This window comes from Meleagris gallopavo, chromosome 2 (assembly GCF_905368555.1).
Source record: "Meleagris gallopavo chromosome 2, MGAL_WU_HG_1.1, whole genome shotgun sequence".
Taxonomy (NCBI): Eukaryota; Metazoa; Chordata; class Aves; order Galliformes; family Phasianidae; genus Meleagris; species Meleagris gallopavo.
The window spans coordinates 31,487,225-31,502,737 of NC_139405.1; the positions used below are offsets into that span (position 1 = coordinate 31,487,225).

At 34.1% G+C, this 15,513-nt stretch overlaps 1 protein-coding gene across 3 annotated transcripts in view; it reads left to right on the forward strand.

Annotated features, from left to right (window-relative positions):
* The window catches only part of STRN (striatin), a 64,221-nt gene that overhangs the window by 26,222 nt on the left and 22,486 nt on the right, over positions 1-15,513 (forward strand). For 2 of the 3 annotated variants that reach the window (XM_085219556.1, XM_085219555.1), the window contains exons 6-10: positions 7,900-8,035; positions 9,817-9,952; positions 12,286-12,396; positions 14,626-14,712; positions 15,278-15,421. In XM_085219556.1, the coding sequence (XP_085075682.1) occupies positions 7,900-8,035; positions 9,817-9,952; positions 12,286-12,396; positions 14,626-14,712; positions 15,278-15,421 (614 nt within the window). The remainder of the gene's footprint in view (positions 1-7,899; positions 8,036-9,816; positions 9,953-12,285; positions 12,397-14,625; positions 14,713-15,277; positions 15,422-15,513) is intronic. The other variant, XM_085219557.1, reaches the window with a different exon arrangement.

Sequence of the window (15,513 nt, forward strand, 5' to 3'; positions counted from 1 at the left end):
GTGTAAACTGCAGAAAGAACAGATTGGCTAAATTGCCTTCTGTACAACTTAACTCTCATTTGATAAATTCTGTAGAAAGTAAAAAATGATGTTTGATGTTTTCATGCTGCCATCTGGTTGCCTCTTTTGAGTGGAGAGAGGAGATAACAGAAATGATGAAACAAATTTTCCTTTTTTATGCTTATTGTTTATTGGTATTCAACCAATATTTTCTTAGTGAAATGAAAGTGGTAGAGGACAAAAAAGAAATTTGTATGGAAAAAAATTCCTATAGAAGAACAAAAGGGACTCGCTCCTTTACACTGTATGGTTCTAGCATGCTTTCTGCATAAGCCCATCAAGCTGTGTACGGTGATTGCTATTACTCCTCAGCCTTGTTCAGGAATGTCTCTGATCTACAGTACTTCTCACAGCTAGATACATCCATGCTTTTCAACTTAGTTATTTATTTATTTATTTTGGACATGTATTTTGACTGCTCTAGGCATAAAGCTCTGTTTGTTTTTTTCCTCTTGCACCAGGAATCTGTGATCTATATACTTAATGGTGGTTGTAGGGAGGATATTCCTCCTCTGCTCAATTCACTACTTTTCTGACAGACTTGAATGAGTCAAGTCCATTGTACCAGCACTTGTGTCCCTGCTTCAAGAGCCAGAGTTCAGACACTGTGTTCTTGTACTGGGAGTAAGCTGAGCTTTTTTATGGGAGACGCTTGTGAGAATGTTAGGAGTGATTATGTGAAGGTGATGGCTGATTATTTCATTATGGCTAAGCTTACAGTAGTTACTTCAATGCAAATACTTGGGTCAATCGTCTTGATTGACAACAGATAATATGTAACTTGAATTCTGTTAATTTTCATTCATTTTAGGAAATTGCCATCTTGTCCATCATCTCGACCATCATACATATCGTAGAGCGTTACAGTTACCTCAGAAAACTATTCATACTATTTTTTTTTCTTCTTTTGATACAACAGTGAACTAGCTACTGTTGTTTGAAAGCCTTCTAAACCCATTTCAGTTTCTCCTATAATTAGATCATGTCGCCTCATTTTTTGTGTGTTACTTGCTGCCACATCTGTGGGCAAATATTTGTATTCTTACGTTGCCTATTTATTTGCTAATGTACAGATCCTCATGAAAACTTTAGCAGTCAAGACATCATGTGAATTTTGAGTGCACCCTGGAAGATTTTGATTCCATAAATGAAATGTTAATATGATAACCTGAAATAGATGTAGTCCTGTTTCCACTTATTTCATGGAATTTAAAAGGGCATCTGTTTTCAGTTTCTTCAAATCAGCTCACTTGCATTACAAAAGATAAGTACCACTTGGCATGATTGGACTCAAAAATAGTTACTAAAATAATAACTTTATAATAATGGTTGAAATTGTTAACACTCGCAGTGGGAGAAATGGGTGCTTTCCCTCAGCAAATTGAAACATAAAGCTGCCTGCAAATGTCATGTATAGCCTTAAAAACTTGAGAGTATTTAAGTATCGTTGGCTCACTTATTACCTCATTTTTAATAGCTTTATCTTATTGACTGAAACCTAAACAGTCAGATTTGTTTACCTTCTTGAAGGTCTGTATTTGATGATTGCTTGATATGAATGGAAGCAAATATAAAAGAGGAACAGAACTGGAAAAGGAATAAGAATATGCCAAGTATACGTTTGTATCTATATGCACATGTGCATGAGTGTATATGTAAAAACAATATAGATAAATTATCTGAGTTTTTGTTAAGAGTTGGTTGGCTAGGACATAGAAATTTTTAAAGAATTTTTTAAATAAAAATCGAATGGCATATCAGCTTCTCTCTGAAACTGATCTGCTGTTCAAATTTTCTGTTGAACTGTATATGTCTTCCACTGCATACTCTTTTCTAAAGCATCAAAGTAACGCGTTTGAGAGCAGATCCAAAGACCCTTTCAAAGATTAGAAGAAAACATTCTGAAAACCTTATATTTGCAATGTACAACAGATCATTCCACCTGAGACTGCAACAAATGAACGTCTTTATGTACCAGAAGGCCTTAATAACTTTTGCATCTCTAAATTCTATTAACACTAACACACGTAATGAAACTACTGCACATGGGCTGAGGAATGTGGTGTGTTAACTTGCTTATAAAATGGTTTATTTGGGAAAATACTTTTCCTTTTAACTACCCAAGGTAATACTTGCCATGAAAAAGATTTCCAAGAAGAGAATATTGAGTTTTTAAAAGAAAAAAAAAAAATCCCAAATCTGTTTGTGTTATTATAATTGGGTTTCTTTTTTTGTTTGGTTGGTTTTTGTCTTTTTTTTTTTTTTTTTTTTTTCCCCATTTCTTTCCCATTTATGTTTGCCCCAGTCTTGCAGTGACCTAACAGACATTACAGAGATATGTGGTTTAGGCCTGACCTAGCCACTTTTAACAAATGCCTTGAAGCGGGAAAAATGATTAGGTAAGTTGGGGGACTGAGTGAAGAAAGTAGTACCAATTTCCATTTCATTGGCACAGATCACTAGGACTAGGAGTCTAAATTATTATTTTGGAAGTATCAGGTGAGAGTCATGGCACAGAAGGAATGGAGAGAAAGAGACAGAAGTTGTGCAGGGAGAGAGAGAGACCGTAAGAGGGGTGGTAAATGGAGAGAGAATTTTTTAACGTTACCTCGGTTCTTTAAACGCTGAATTATATTTATCTTTTAAAAACCTTTTTTATTTGACATTTATTTGAGTATAGTTATCTGACCAGATTGGACAAGATACAAGGTTTTTCTTTTTTCAGTGGCATTTTTTCACAATTCCAATTTGCATCCAAACCATTTTGTAAGTGTTGCTTACTGGTTGTAGCACGTATTGCGCTGGTTCTTGCATCGTGTGGTGTGGATTTGTAAGAAGTTTTAAAGGTTTCTAGTCTCTACAGTGCTCTATGTGTTTTAATTTTGATGGTTATAATCATTCATAAGTTTATAAATTATTAGTTTGATATTAGTGTTGATATTATGAGATTTTTTGCACAGTATTCACGATTTCTTAAACTGTTCTGTAAAGACAGTTGTCATAGGAAAATATTTGAATTTGCATGATGTTATTTACTGTATCCAGTTTGAAAGGACTCCATTAGCCGTGTTGAAAAGACTGTATTAGAATGTGAAATAATGACATTCAGTGGGAAATTAATAAAAACAGTGACTGTGCTATCGTGTCTTGATAGTGACAGAAACCTGAGCCAACAAAAATGGCTCAAGGAAGAATTCACTTAACAGTTCTTCAGATGCTGGGCCATGATGAGCTTTCTCCTGTACGGGTCCTGGAAACATTTTTCAGCCTCAGCTGAACCTGTGTTTATTTAACTTTATACTGTGGTATTCCTTCTTGCTTCTGAATTTGTCAATAAAATCTGTTTTTATTTAAGGCAACTGTGTACGTTTTGGACTAAAAGCCAATCAAACAAAAATGGAGCCAATCCAGCAAGTCTTCCTCTCTTTTTTCTGCTAGGGAGTGAGGCAATTAGTGGTTTTGTGGCCAGGCAGTTTGTGGGAGAAGTTTGTGGCACTCTCCAAGGACATGACCACAGAAACTCCCCAGAGTCACTATCAGGAGAGGAAAAAAATAATGACAGAAATATAGACAGTGTTGTTATGAAGAAAACACACAGCCGTAATCTGGCTTTAGTCTGAATTAAACCTGGCTTTCTAGCATGAAACATCAGGGTCTTGTTAGAAGCAGAAGAGGTGTCATCAATGTGCTATTTAGTTACCTCATGTCTTCGCTTTTCATATAAGTTATGGCTTCTACTTTTCCCGTAGTAAGAAAACAAAATCTACCAGAGGGTTTATGTTAAGATCTTGAATGTTAAATGTTAGAGCCAGTTCAACACTACAGGTTTTTTTTTAAAGCTGCTATTATTTCCTTATCAGGGACAACTGGATTTTACACAAAATGCTTGTTCTGAGCTTTGTGATTGTAGAGCAGAAAGCAAAGAGCTGGCTGCCTGGGCCCAGTGAGATCCCAGCATGCTTTCAATAATACACGTGGAGCATCCGTAAATTGTATTTCTTTCATTTCAAGGGAAGACATTATTATTATTTTTAATTTTAAAGAAATGAAGGAGTTGAGACACATCTGTATTATCAAACCGCATGTAAAAAAATCTTAGAATAAGATTTTCAGGGTGGTCACAATTTCAGAAAATTCTAGCTACTTTTTCTGAGGATAAAGGTAGTCAAGTGATTTTAGGTTTATATTGTTTTAAGGGAGGTAAGTACTGAAGTTACCAGCCCATATAATAACAAGAATTCTGTTTTTTAAACAGGAAAAAAGGTATCTTTATCTTTGGGAATCAGAAGTTCCCTGTGTGAGGAATTCTCTGCATACTGTCCATCTGTTAGTACTAAGGTGGAGAGCCCTGCAGCATCAATGTAGCTGTATTTTACATCCTGGCAGTACTTACTGTGCTTGTTACACTTGTGATGAGCTGTTAGTCCTACTCTACTCACTGGTGCACAGGCACGAGTAGCAGGTATTCTCTACCCAGAGGCTTCCCTGCCTCTTTGGATATGGTCACAGGAGAGGAGGATGTGATGCCCACACAGAGTTAAGCCTGATTAATAGAGAATGCTGTGTTGGTTAAATGAGTTTTAGATCTGGTTAGGAAGTGGTAAGCCAGCTGGGATGAAACATTCAAGAAGGAGGCTTGTTCTTCTCCAGCGGTGTTCCTTTAGACAGTGAAATTAAGGAAGAAGAAAAAAGCACCATTTTGAAAGTGACATTCTTCCCTACTTATGTTTTGATTTCAGACAGTCCAGTAAAGAGGAATTGTCCTTTCTAAGGCATTTTTGTTCTTTCAGTTTCCTTGTATTTGCAGCATTTCCTGAATCTTGCCATTGTGTTGCTTCACTAATGCCTGTAATAGGACAGTTCCCTGCTGGTCCCTGCTCTTCAATCTGCTGTACTATTATTTTCACCCATTGAATGTTTTTGGTTTTTTTTTTTCCAAGTATTATAGACTGCAAGAATTCTGGAAGTGTTGAGTTGCATTCTTTTTTCTAGAAAGGAATTTAAAGTAATTTATTGTATTGTTCTGTCTCAGAATATATTTTTGCCACTTTTTTTCTGTTACTTTGTGAGTGACTCCATAACAGAAACCAACTTAGCAAGTGGAGAATAATGAAACAAGCAAGCTTCAAATTGTCATCAAAGGGCAAATTAGCTAAGTCCAGGTATTTTCTCTAGTGTATTTTAGAGTATTTGTAAATGTTTGTGTTGATGGTAATATCTAAAATGATGCCTTAGGTACTACTAAAAAATGAAAAATACCATAGATGAGTCACTATCTATGACTCATCTATGTTGACTACTAGATTGTTAAAATATATTAGTGGTATAGTATAGCCACTCAAACTGTGTATGAGCTTCAAGCTTCTTTTCTCTGTAGAGCCTTTAAATAATTTAAATATTTTCCTCCTTCTGTTTTCTTTCGTTATTGTTGTTATCTTACAAACACTTTATTGGAAGTTGTGCTTTAGCACAAGTAATATTTGGTTGTACTGTGCTGACTTTGTACACTTCAGTACTGTACACAAGTTTTGAAATGTATGATTAGCTACTGTGTATTCCAGTGCATAAGGTGCCTTTTTTTTTCCATTTGTAAATGGCAATACTCAGTTTAGTGTATATTCTGACTACTTAACTATGTACAAATTGATAAGATAGTTGAAGTCTGACCAGTTACTTAACAAAAAGATAAAATCTCTTTTGGTGGTTACTGTCCACTTCACTGTAAGATTAAATGAGTACAGAAACTAATGTATGTATGAATTACTACAAAGACTTTTACCTATAGAAGGATGTTTGACTCATAAAAACAATTTCTCTCATTTAAAATTTTCTACGATTGGTGTTAGTTCATACAATACTCTGGTATATCTGCAGTTATTACTCTATATCAGCAATCACTATGTTTTTACATAGTAGATTTTCATATCATCTTATACACAGGAAAAAAACAACAGAAATAACAATCGGAGTTAGACATTTTTGTCCACTAAAAGTTAACTAGGACTCATAAATGCCTAAAAAACAAGAAATTTTTAAAGTGAAGCACATTACATTTGTGCGCTGGAAACAGTAAAATAACAGCCCCATAGGATTTCTTTGAAACTGTATTATTGCTATAAATTAGGTATTATAGATTATACAGATTGAAGCATTATAGTCTGCCAGTGCAGTGATTACTTGAGGAAAAAGAACAGCATTACATAGTGCTTTCAGGTTTGTCAGAGACAAAATACTACACAAAACAAGGCAAATTGGAAGGATGTTCTCATCTAAGATAAGGGAAAGAAGAATTAATAAACTCGGTAAAACCAGTGACTGTGAAAATGCACAGTAGTACATCACTGTATATTATGCTGCTGTCTAAGTGGAATTTATAGTGGCAAGTGAAATTGTTACAGGTATTTTCAGTCAATGCAGATGAGTAAAAGAGTAAGGTGACAAATTGTCTGATGAAGATGCAGACGTACTGGAGCTATACAGAAGCCACTTCTGCTAATGATTATCAAGTATGCCTAGAAATAATTGAGTGGAGACAGCATAAAGGAGGAATTGTTTTGTTTACCACGCCATATTACACATCGGAGCTTTTGACCTTGAATGTTTCGTGTAATAAGCCTTGGCAAAGTGTTATGAAGAAACTCTGGAATAAAAGGCTGATGGACAGATAATCAGGTGTTTACACTTCAGGGAGTTTACAAGGCCTTACTGTATAGCATTGTCAGTTGATTGAACCTTTTTAAATGGGTCGTAGCAGAAGCAAAATACAGCGTTAGTAAGGCACTTGCTGTCAGAAGGGATGACTGTACAAGACAATTTAGAACTATAATTCTTAAATGAGAGGGAAAGACTTCTATGGTTTCAGTGGTTGTGAAAATCAAGATGACGTACATGTAGTGATGAACTATGCAACAACAACTGCTGGTTAAAGGTAAGGAAACAACAGTAAAGTTTGTCTCCTTTGTAGTTTTAAAGTCATAGAAGTACTTTAAAGGGTTTTACTACAGTTCACACTGAATGTATTTTTTTCACCATTTTATCTCTGATAGAGAAGTTCATCTTCTGCATAGAAAACATTATACCCCTTAATAATTTTGGAATTGCTTTAATTTTGCATTTATTGGAATTTCATTTCTACTTTTTGAATTCTTCCTCTTCAGCTGTTAATATGACAACTCTTTTAGTTCCTGTTCTAGAGACAATTCTTGAGTTTGTGCCAGTGTTGGCAGTCATGATTTCACCCAGTTATCATTCTTTCCTCTTTTGTTTAGTGTTAACATCTACAGAAGAATCACTTATATTATTTTATAATGGCAAATTTAGCAACAAAAGTTAATGGATGATAGATCTAGAGTTTGTTTCCCACAAGATGGAGAACATGAGTGAGCAGCAGCAAAGTTTTCCTGTACCCTGGGGTACATGTGACAGGCCAGCTTAGTGTAGCTGTAACTTATACCTTGGTTCCTACAGCTTTCTGTGTTGATACATCAGTATTGATAAAACTTTGGGGTATGTAACAGCTGGAGAGTGCTTAAAAATGCTTTTAAAATTAAAAATGGAAACAGCAACAGAAAAAAAAAAAAAAAAAACAAAAAACTGCAAAGTGCCTGTCCTGGTAATTGCAGCTGGATAAAGAATAATGGTTGTAATAAGATGAATTTATGGATAACATTTAGGTTTTTAAGCAACAAATGTTTTTATCTATAAATAGTCCATTTTTATCTTTAGGCTTATTTTAATTTCATGTGTTGTTAGACACCATAAAATAGAACAGACTGGTAAATGCAAAAGTGATGTTGTAATGGTTTCTTTTGACTCATAGTGGTTGTTGTTGTTGTTTAGGAAGCCAGAATTGACTGACTCTGCCTCTCTGCTAGAGACCTTCAAGTTCCTTGAAAATGCAGCTGCAGACTTCAGTGATGAAGAAGATGAGGAAGATATTGAAGGAAGAGAGAAAACAATCATTGATACCGCAACAGTGAGTGGAAAAAAATAATTGAAAAAGTTACGAAGAACAGAAAAAGTGAGATTAATGAGATGCCTATATGCAAAGTATATGACTGTGTATGTACACGTGCAAATCATTAATGCATCTTTATGATGGTCTGTCCAAGCATGTGTGCACAGGAGGAGTTCATGCATACAAGTTAAGCTTTGCTATCTGTCTTGCTGGAAGTTTGCAGTGACATATTTTGAACTGCTGTTTCATACCAACTAGTACTTTTGATATATGTTCGATGCAGTTTTTAAAGTACCAGATATCTTTTTTTAATTATTACTATTTTTTAACTTTTTTCAGTGCATTTTATATTTAAAGTGACTTGCAGAATTTTCTGTTTGTAGGGTACAGAACTGAAATACCACCTTTGATTTAAGTGAATTGTTGAAAAAAGAAAAAGTATAACTGGAAAAATTTTAAAATGTGGTTAATAAATTGTTTGTGTATTCAGTCAATGCCTGATTCCCTGCCTCATGTTGTATACTTTGCAACATTATTAGATCAAATGATCACATTAAGTAGATAATGTAAATAATACACGTAAATAATACTCAATTTTATCCTCTTCTTTTTGGAATGAATATTTATTCATTGAATTATGCTTCCAAAAATTTTGAAAAGACATAAAGTGGATACACTGGATCATTTTTATGGTCAACTGTAAAAATGACTGCTTAAAAATATGAGTTATAAAGTTTTTTTTAAAGAGGATCTTGTAATTGATGACCTGTGAACTACTGTCTGAGACACTTCTGTAATATAATGTATAACATAGCATGTTCACTAAACCTGCCAGGAGTGTTAAGTTTAGTGTTTATTATTGTTCTAGGCTTTGAAATTGGTTCATTGTATTTAGAGAAAACAGCCATTCATCCTCATGAACTATGGGATGTTGTCCTAGGTACTGAAGTATTTTCACATTGACTTATAGCAAGGTTCCAAGTCAAAGTACATGATTAATGTAATTTTTCTATAGAAATATTTTTTTCCCTACTTATTTCAAATTTGTTAATTTGCCAGTTAATCAAATAACTTTAAGGCAGCTAGTTCATTTTGACTATTGAAGGAAAAGTAATTTTATTACAAGAAGCATACTGTGAGGTCTTTTGTTAAAACGTGTATTTAATTTTTTTTTCCCATTACCAAATTTCCTTTAGAATTAGATTTGGAAAATGCAGTTTAAGCATGGAAGTACTGTATATAGATGTGAAATGTCTGAAGACATATTAGGATGAAATGATTTTTGCCAAACCTAAGCAAATTAGCACTTTCCTTAGGTATTTTTCTAGGCTAAGCTTTTGGTCCATAAGTAGAGTGATTTCAAAGGTGAGTTAGGTTATTTTCAAAATAGTTGAGATTATTTGACTTTGCTTAAGTTCTTCCTATGGTATTGCGTTGGGGTTTTTTGTTCTTTGTGTATTTAGGTGGGTTTTTTGTTTGTTTGTTTGTTTTTTAATTTCTATCAAAAGAAGGTTTGTACTTTTCTGATATTAAAAAGACTGATAATCATATACGTCATTGTAGATTCATTATCAAGTGATTGAATATTGATAGTTACAGGAAATAATTGTACAGGTGATTTTCATTTTTACTTCGAAATTTGAAGGAAACCCATATGTTAATTTAAGGTTTGTTTATTAATTAGTACTTTCTTCCTGCTTCTTAAATTTCCTCTTAGAATTTTGTATAGAAAACATTACTGATAGATATAAACATCATGTTATTTAATTCAGTTTTTTCTTTCCTTCCTCATATTTCAGATTGTAAGGAAAAGAGTGCTATCTGACAGTAGTGAAGACAGAGATACAGAAGAAGCTTTGAAGGAATTTGACTTTTTGGTTACCTCAGATGAAGGTGATGGGGAATCGAGAAGTTCAGGAGATGGAACAGACTGGGGTAAGGAAATGTAATGAAATGTATCAGGAGAGAGAAAATGCACAAAGAGTATGTTCTGATTGGTTGATTGTGGTCTCTGTCATAATGGGAGGACCTTTTGAATGTTCGTGTAGTAAATCCCTTCATTGTCAGATTGAGATTCTTGTGATGTGATATTCCCATTTTTGTTTATACTGCTTTTATGTGAGGGTTTGTGGAAGTTTTTGCTTCCAGTCACTGTGTCTGTGTTCTTTTTTTAGTAATAGGCAGATAGAACTTCAGTTTTATGAGTGGAATCTCAGTGATTTTTCCAGTGCCCCTTTCTAATGAGGAACTCTGATACAGATGTATTTTACAATTCCAAACATTCTTTCCTTTCTCCAACTTTGACGTGGAAAGTAATGCATTTCAAAGAACTGAACTAGTTGAAATATAATTATATATTAGCAATGTGGAAAAAATGATCCATTCTGTTTCTCAAATTTTCTGTTACAAGTTATTAAAAGCGTGTGTGTTCAAGCCCCTCAGTCACCAAGTGAAATTTGACAAACTGTTCTCTGTGTTCTTGAAGTTCATGTCCTGCAACCAAAAATGGCAGGATCCACTTTATCTTGCAATAATTATTCCACATAAATGCACTGCACAGGGAAGAGAAGGAGGAAGAGAACTGACTGAATGTTTGTATGAGTGGTTGTTTCCTCCTTAAGCTTCTCTGTAAAGTTTTACATGTTAATGGGGACAGATTGGAGCTGTGGAAGAAGAATGGGAGATAATTAATCTTTATAATAGCACCAAAACATTGATGGAAACCAACCATGACAGCAGTGGCTCTCACATGAGCTAACAATTCTGAGATACAATATTTCAGTGAAGTTACTAGCTTGCAGTTGAACTCCAAATTTCTAAATGATTACAAGTACAGAGATTACAAATTATTAGTTCAATAGTAGGTAGCCTCTTTGCTGAGAGAGTACATCTCAATATTTTTAGATATGGAAGTCAGCATTCCAAGCAAATTTAGAGATGTTATTTTTTATCATAAATTGTTGTAAGTTGTTATTACATTTCTTCTCTCCAAAGTTGAAGGTCTGTCTATCCACTTACGTACTGCTTATGTCACTGAAAAGCTGGTATGCCAACAGGAGCTTTTTTGTTCTCAAATTCACACCTTGAGTTTCTTTTTACTTTTATTGATGACAGATAAGTAAAAAAATGAGCAAATGTCTAACATTAAAAATAAATTGTCGTCAAAAATAGTTCAATTTCTAGAAGTGTTAGGAGATTTTCTTTGAGTTACAGGCCTTCAGGTTTTTCAGTTATTTTTATTTCATAGTCTGTCTTTCATAATAATGGCATGTAAGAATAAGCTTCTTCAAGGAACTGCCTTTATGTATCGCTGATGTTATTTTCACACAAAAGAAGCTGCTAAATGTAGCATAAAGCACCAATATTGTGTATTGAGCAATATTGTATATAGAAGCAACATAGGAAGTCCTTCATTTTTGATCCTAAACATTGCCAGCCAGTTACAGTAATCTGTACAATGTGTCCTTAGCTTTTCAGGAGCAGTCAGCTGATTTTTAAATGAAGCACATTATACCACTTGCACAGTAGTTCAAGATCTGCTTGTAAAGTTGAACAGAACCTGTGGACATGTAGGAAGTATCTGGGGACAGTCTGTAGAAAATAATTTGTCTAAATAATTTCCTGGAAAAAGCAATTTGAAAGAGGTCTTCTTTAAAAAAGTGGGATTTTATTCATTAGGTATATTGAAATGTTTCTGTAGCTTTTTCTAAGACTAATAACTCAGGCTGTCTCCTTTTGGTGAAATTTCATAGGTTCTTCAGTGCTTTTCATTCAATGCTTGGTGATGTGTATGCTATGTTCCACAAAGATTTAGATTGGCTGCTGCTTTGTGTAAATAACAACATATCACGGAGACAATGAAATGAATATTTGAAACACAGTGACACAAAATCTGAGTTGTAAAGTTATGATGAACATAGCTTTAGCATAACTCTTCTTTCTACACATAATAGTTCTTTCCGTGGGGGAAAGAAAAAGCTGAAAAGTATGTCCTGATGTATTGTAAAGTAAATGTTGCTTACATTTTATGAACAGCTGTGTATCTAGTGATAGAAATTAGACATGTGAAATTTTATCTCAATTTCTTGTAAAGAAAACTGAGCAAATAAAAGTGGAATGGGAGCAGTTTCATAGCTTTCATGAGCTTGGTACTATTTCTGTCTGTTTGAAATAAGGCAAATACCAATACCAGCTGTTACCTCCTTCAGTTGGAGATCACTTGGTGACATGACTGAAAAAGGATGTTTCATTTGTTTCACTTTGTTTAGAAAAGGAAGACCAGTGTCTCATGCCTGAAGCCTGGAATGTCGACCAGGGAGTAATAACCAAACTCAAGGAACAATACAAAAAGGAGCGCAAGGGGAAAAAGGGGGTGAAGAGTAAGTGGAAAACATTGCACTTTAAAATCATAAATCCTACATCTTTCACACCCTTAATTCTATCTCTCTCTCAATGTTTTCCTAAAATTACTTACTCTGTTACTTTGCTGCTCCTGACTGCTTTCCTGTTCACCAGTTCCCAGGGGTTGAAATTAATGATAGTCAATCAAGTTACCTGATAAGTAGTTGGAATAGATAGTTTTTTCCAAACAGGCATTGGATTAATTAAAAATTCTTGCAGAAATGTGAATTATAAAATGCATTGGTTTAGTACTTCACACTTCAATATAGAAAATTTCATAACCCTTTCTTAGCTGAAAACATTCCAGTTTCACAGGAAGAATTGAAGTCTGGTATGCAAATTGAACAGCCATATAGAAGCTGTCTTGAGTATCATGTTAGATGACAGAGGAAAAAAACAGGTTAATTTCTACCCCTGTTTATACTTAACATTCACGACATGAAAGTCATGCTGTCATCATAATTTGTTTTGCAGGGCTCGAAATAGCAGGCAACTCTAACCATCCATTTATTTGTAAATCATGGGATTTATTGACTTCCTTTTGTTGGACTTATCTTTAAAAATGTTGGATACTTTTATCCAAACAAAAAACTGATCAGTATCTGAAATACAGTTTCTAGCCCTGTATTATAATTGGTTCCCTTTCTTGAAACGCAAATCCATTTTGTAAAACAATGTTTTTCTTAACTAAGAGTTGAAACATTTTGAACTCAGATGAAGTGTTTAAAATAAATTTTTTTGTATTTGTAGCTTTATTTCAAGGATCTAACCATACTGAGAATTCATGTGCAAATGATGTAAATTAGTAACACTGCATATAGTCCAGTAAGAAATGAGAGGTCTCTCTCTTTGTGGGAAGATGGTTGTTAATCACAGTGATACTTTCACTTCCAAAAAGATACGCAGAATGATATAAAAGGTATATCATTGTTAGAGGCTGACTGGTGTTAGATTTTGTATTGATGTGATGAGCTACTTATTGCTCTGTAGTTGGTTATGTTGCTGAAATAGATCAATCTTAGTCAAATATACAGAATAAACTTTTTAAAGTTAACCATTTCCATGCTTCAAATTTATCAGATATTTTTGTCATCTTTGGAATCATTTCGGTTACTGGAATTTGCAACTCAGTAAGAAGTTGAGTTGGGCAACCAAAGTGCTTGTGATTCATAAACTTGTTTTAAAATTTCCTTATGGTTAAGATAGAGAGGGTGTACCAATATGTGAACTTCAGTAAAATTGGTATTTTTAACTCGTCTGTTATTTTTAAAATACACAGATGTGTTATATTATGTCAGGGTGGATAGTTGTAGGGTTAAGCTAGCATAAAAGATTTAATCAAATGATTGAAGTTATGTTCTTGAACAACTATTGAATACTATTTCTTTTTGGTAACAAAACTGAAATTTAACTACATATAGATGTAGATATTACTGAAAATTGTTCTATATGTTTATGAGAAAAATTTCTGTTATATGGCAGTGCTTGGTCAACCAGTGTTCCTTCATAAAGAAAACTACTCAGTACATTCATAGTATCTTTTGGATTGATTTAATTGCTTTGATCTTGGGAGGCCAAATGTTTTACTACAGAACAGAAATTCCATCTTTGCACGGGCAAACCATAGGTGGATAGGCATCAATGTAGAAAAATTGAGAAGTTTCAGTCATTTTCAGCTATTTGTTACATTGCACGTAGTGAAGAATGCAAGGAAGGAAGTGTGGGGAAGAAAGAAGGGACTAAATATCTTGACATTAAATTATAAAACAAAACAAAACTAAACTAAATAAAGCTTGTTACTGTAACTTTAGCTTCATCACAAATCATGTTTAGATGATGAACTACTACCAAGTATAATATTGTTGTATTGTAGATCAAATACTGTAGTAAAGCAATCTTGCAAAATCCTACTTACTGTTACCTCAATCAAATAATACCTTTGTGACTAATGAGTTAAACACAATTTAGTCAATTAACTATCATTATGATTAGGGTGGACAAAGTGGCGTTTGCAATTACATTAGTAAACTTACGATTTTGCAAGGCTGTAGTAAACGCTCCTGTGAAGTAATAAGAGCATACATATATTAAAGTACACTGCTGTGTTAAAGCTGCTTGAAAATAGCTGTATTATTACTGGTCTAGGAAAAAAAACATAATGGACTATGGGTAAGACATTTTCCCATTCTTAATTAAACTTACAACAGGAAAAACTGCCGAAGATATGTTTCAGCCTCAATCCTATATAAAACAGTCAAAACAGGGATGTGGGAAAATGATGGAGCAAAGCACAGGTAAGTGTCAAGAAGGGCATGGGTCTTCACCATATATAGCTTCAGGAAGTAGGCCAGTGGATCCGGTTGTATTTATATTTTAATGTAGTTATATTCCTTTAGATGATATAGTTCCACAGTCCTACACTACTGCACAAATATATTGAAAATAATCATCTTATGATAAGAATATGCTGCACAAAGAACCTGATGCACAAGTACTGAAATATTCACACATGCTATCAATTGTTTTCGAAAAGTAAATACTCTAATATAATCACTGTTGCTATGACTCAGTTGGAGGCATTCTTCATCATTCCATGCAGTATGAATGTATAAATGTGGGGAAAGTTGTGCATTCACAATTCTTGGTTGCTTCTACCACTTTCTTTTTAATAAATTCATTTCACGCTGGATAACTCGATATTACTGCAAATAGGTGCTCATTTTTCTTGTGTGTGTCATAACATTTTAATGCAAGGTGGGATCCTTTGTTGCATGTGCTGCTATGCTGTATCTGATATAATAAGTAACGCTGTTATGAATTATCCATAAACTATTTTTTGTTTGTTTGTTTTCTGGTTAGGGCCCAACAGGTCAAAGCTGCAAGATATGCTTGCAAACTTGAGAGATGTTGATGATCTCCCTTCATTACAGCCATCTGTTGCACCTTCTTCTAGACCCAGTAGCTCAAGGCTGATTGAACATGAGATAAACAGGACAGATGAAGGTAAATATTAAAAATGTGCCTACACTTTTGTAAATGGTAGATGTTTATAGTTACTTTTGCTTAAAGAGTATCCTCTAAGATGTTCCAAGCAC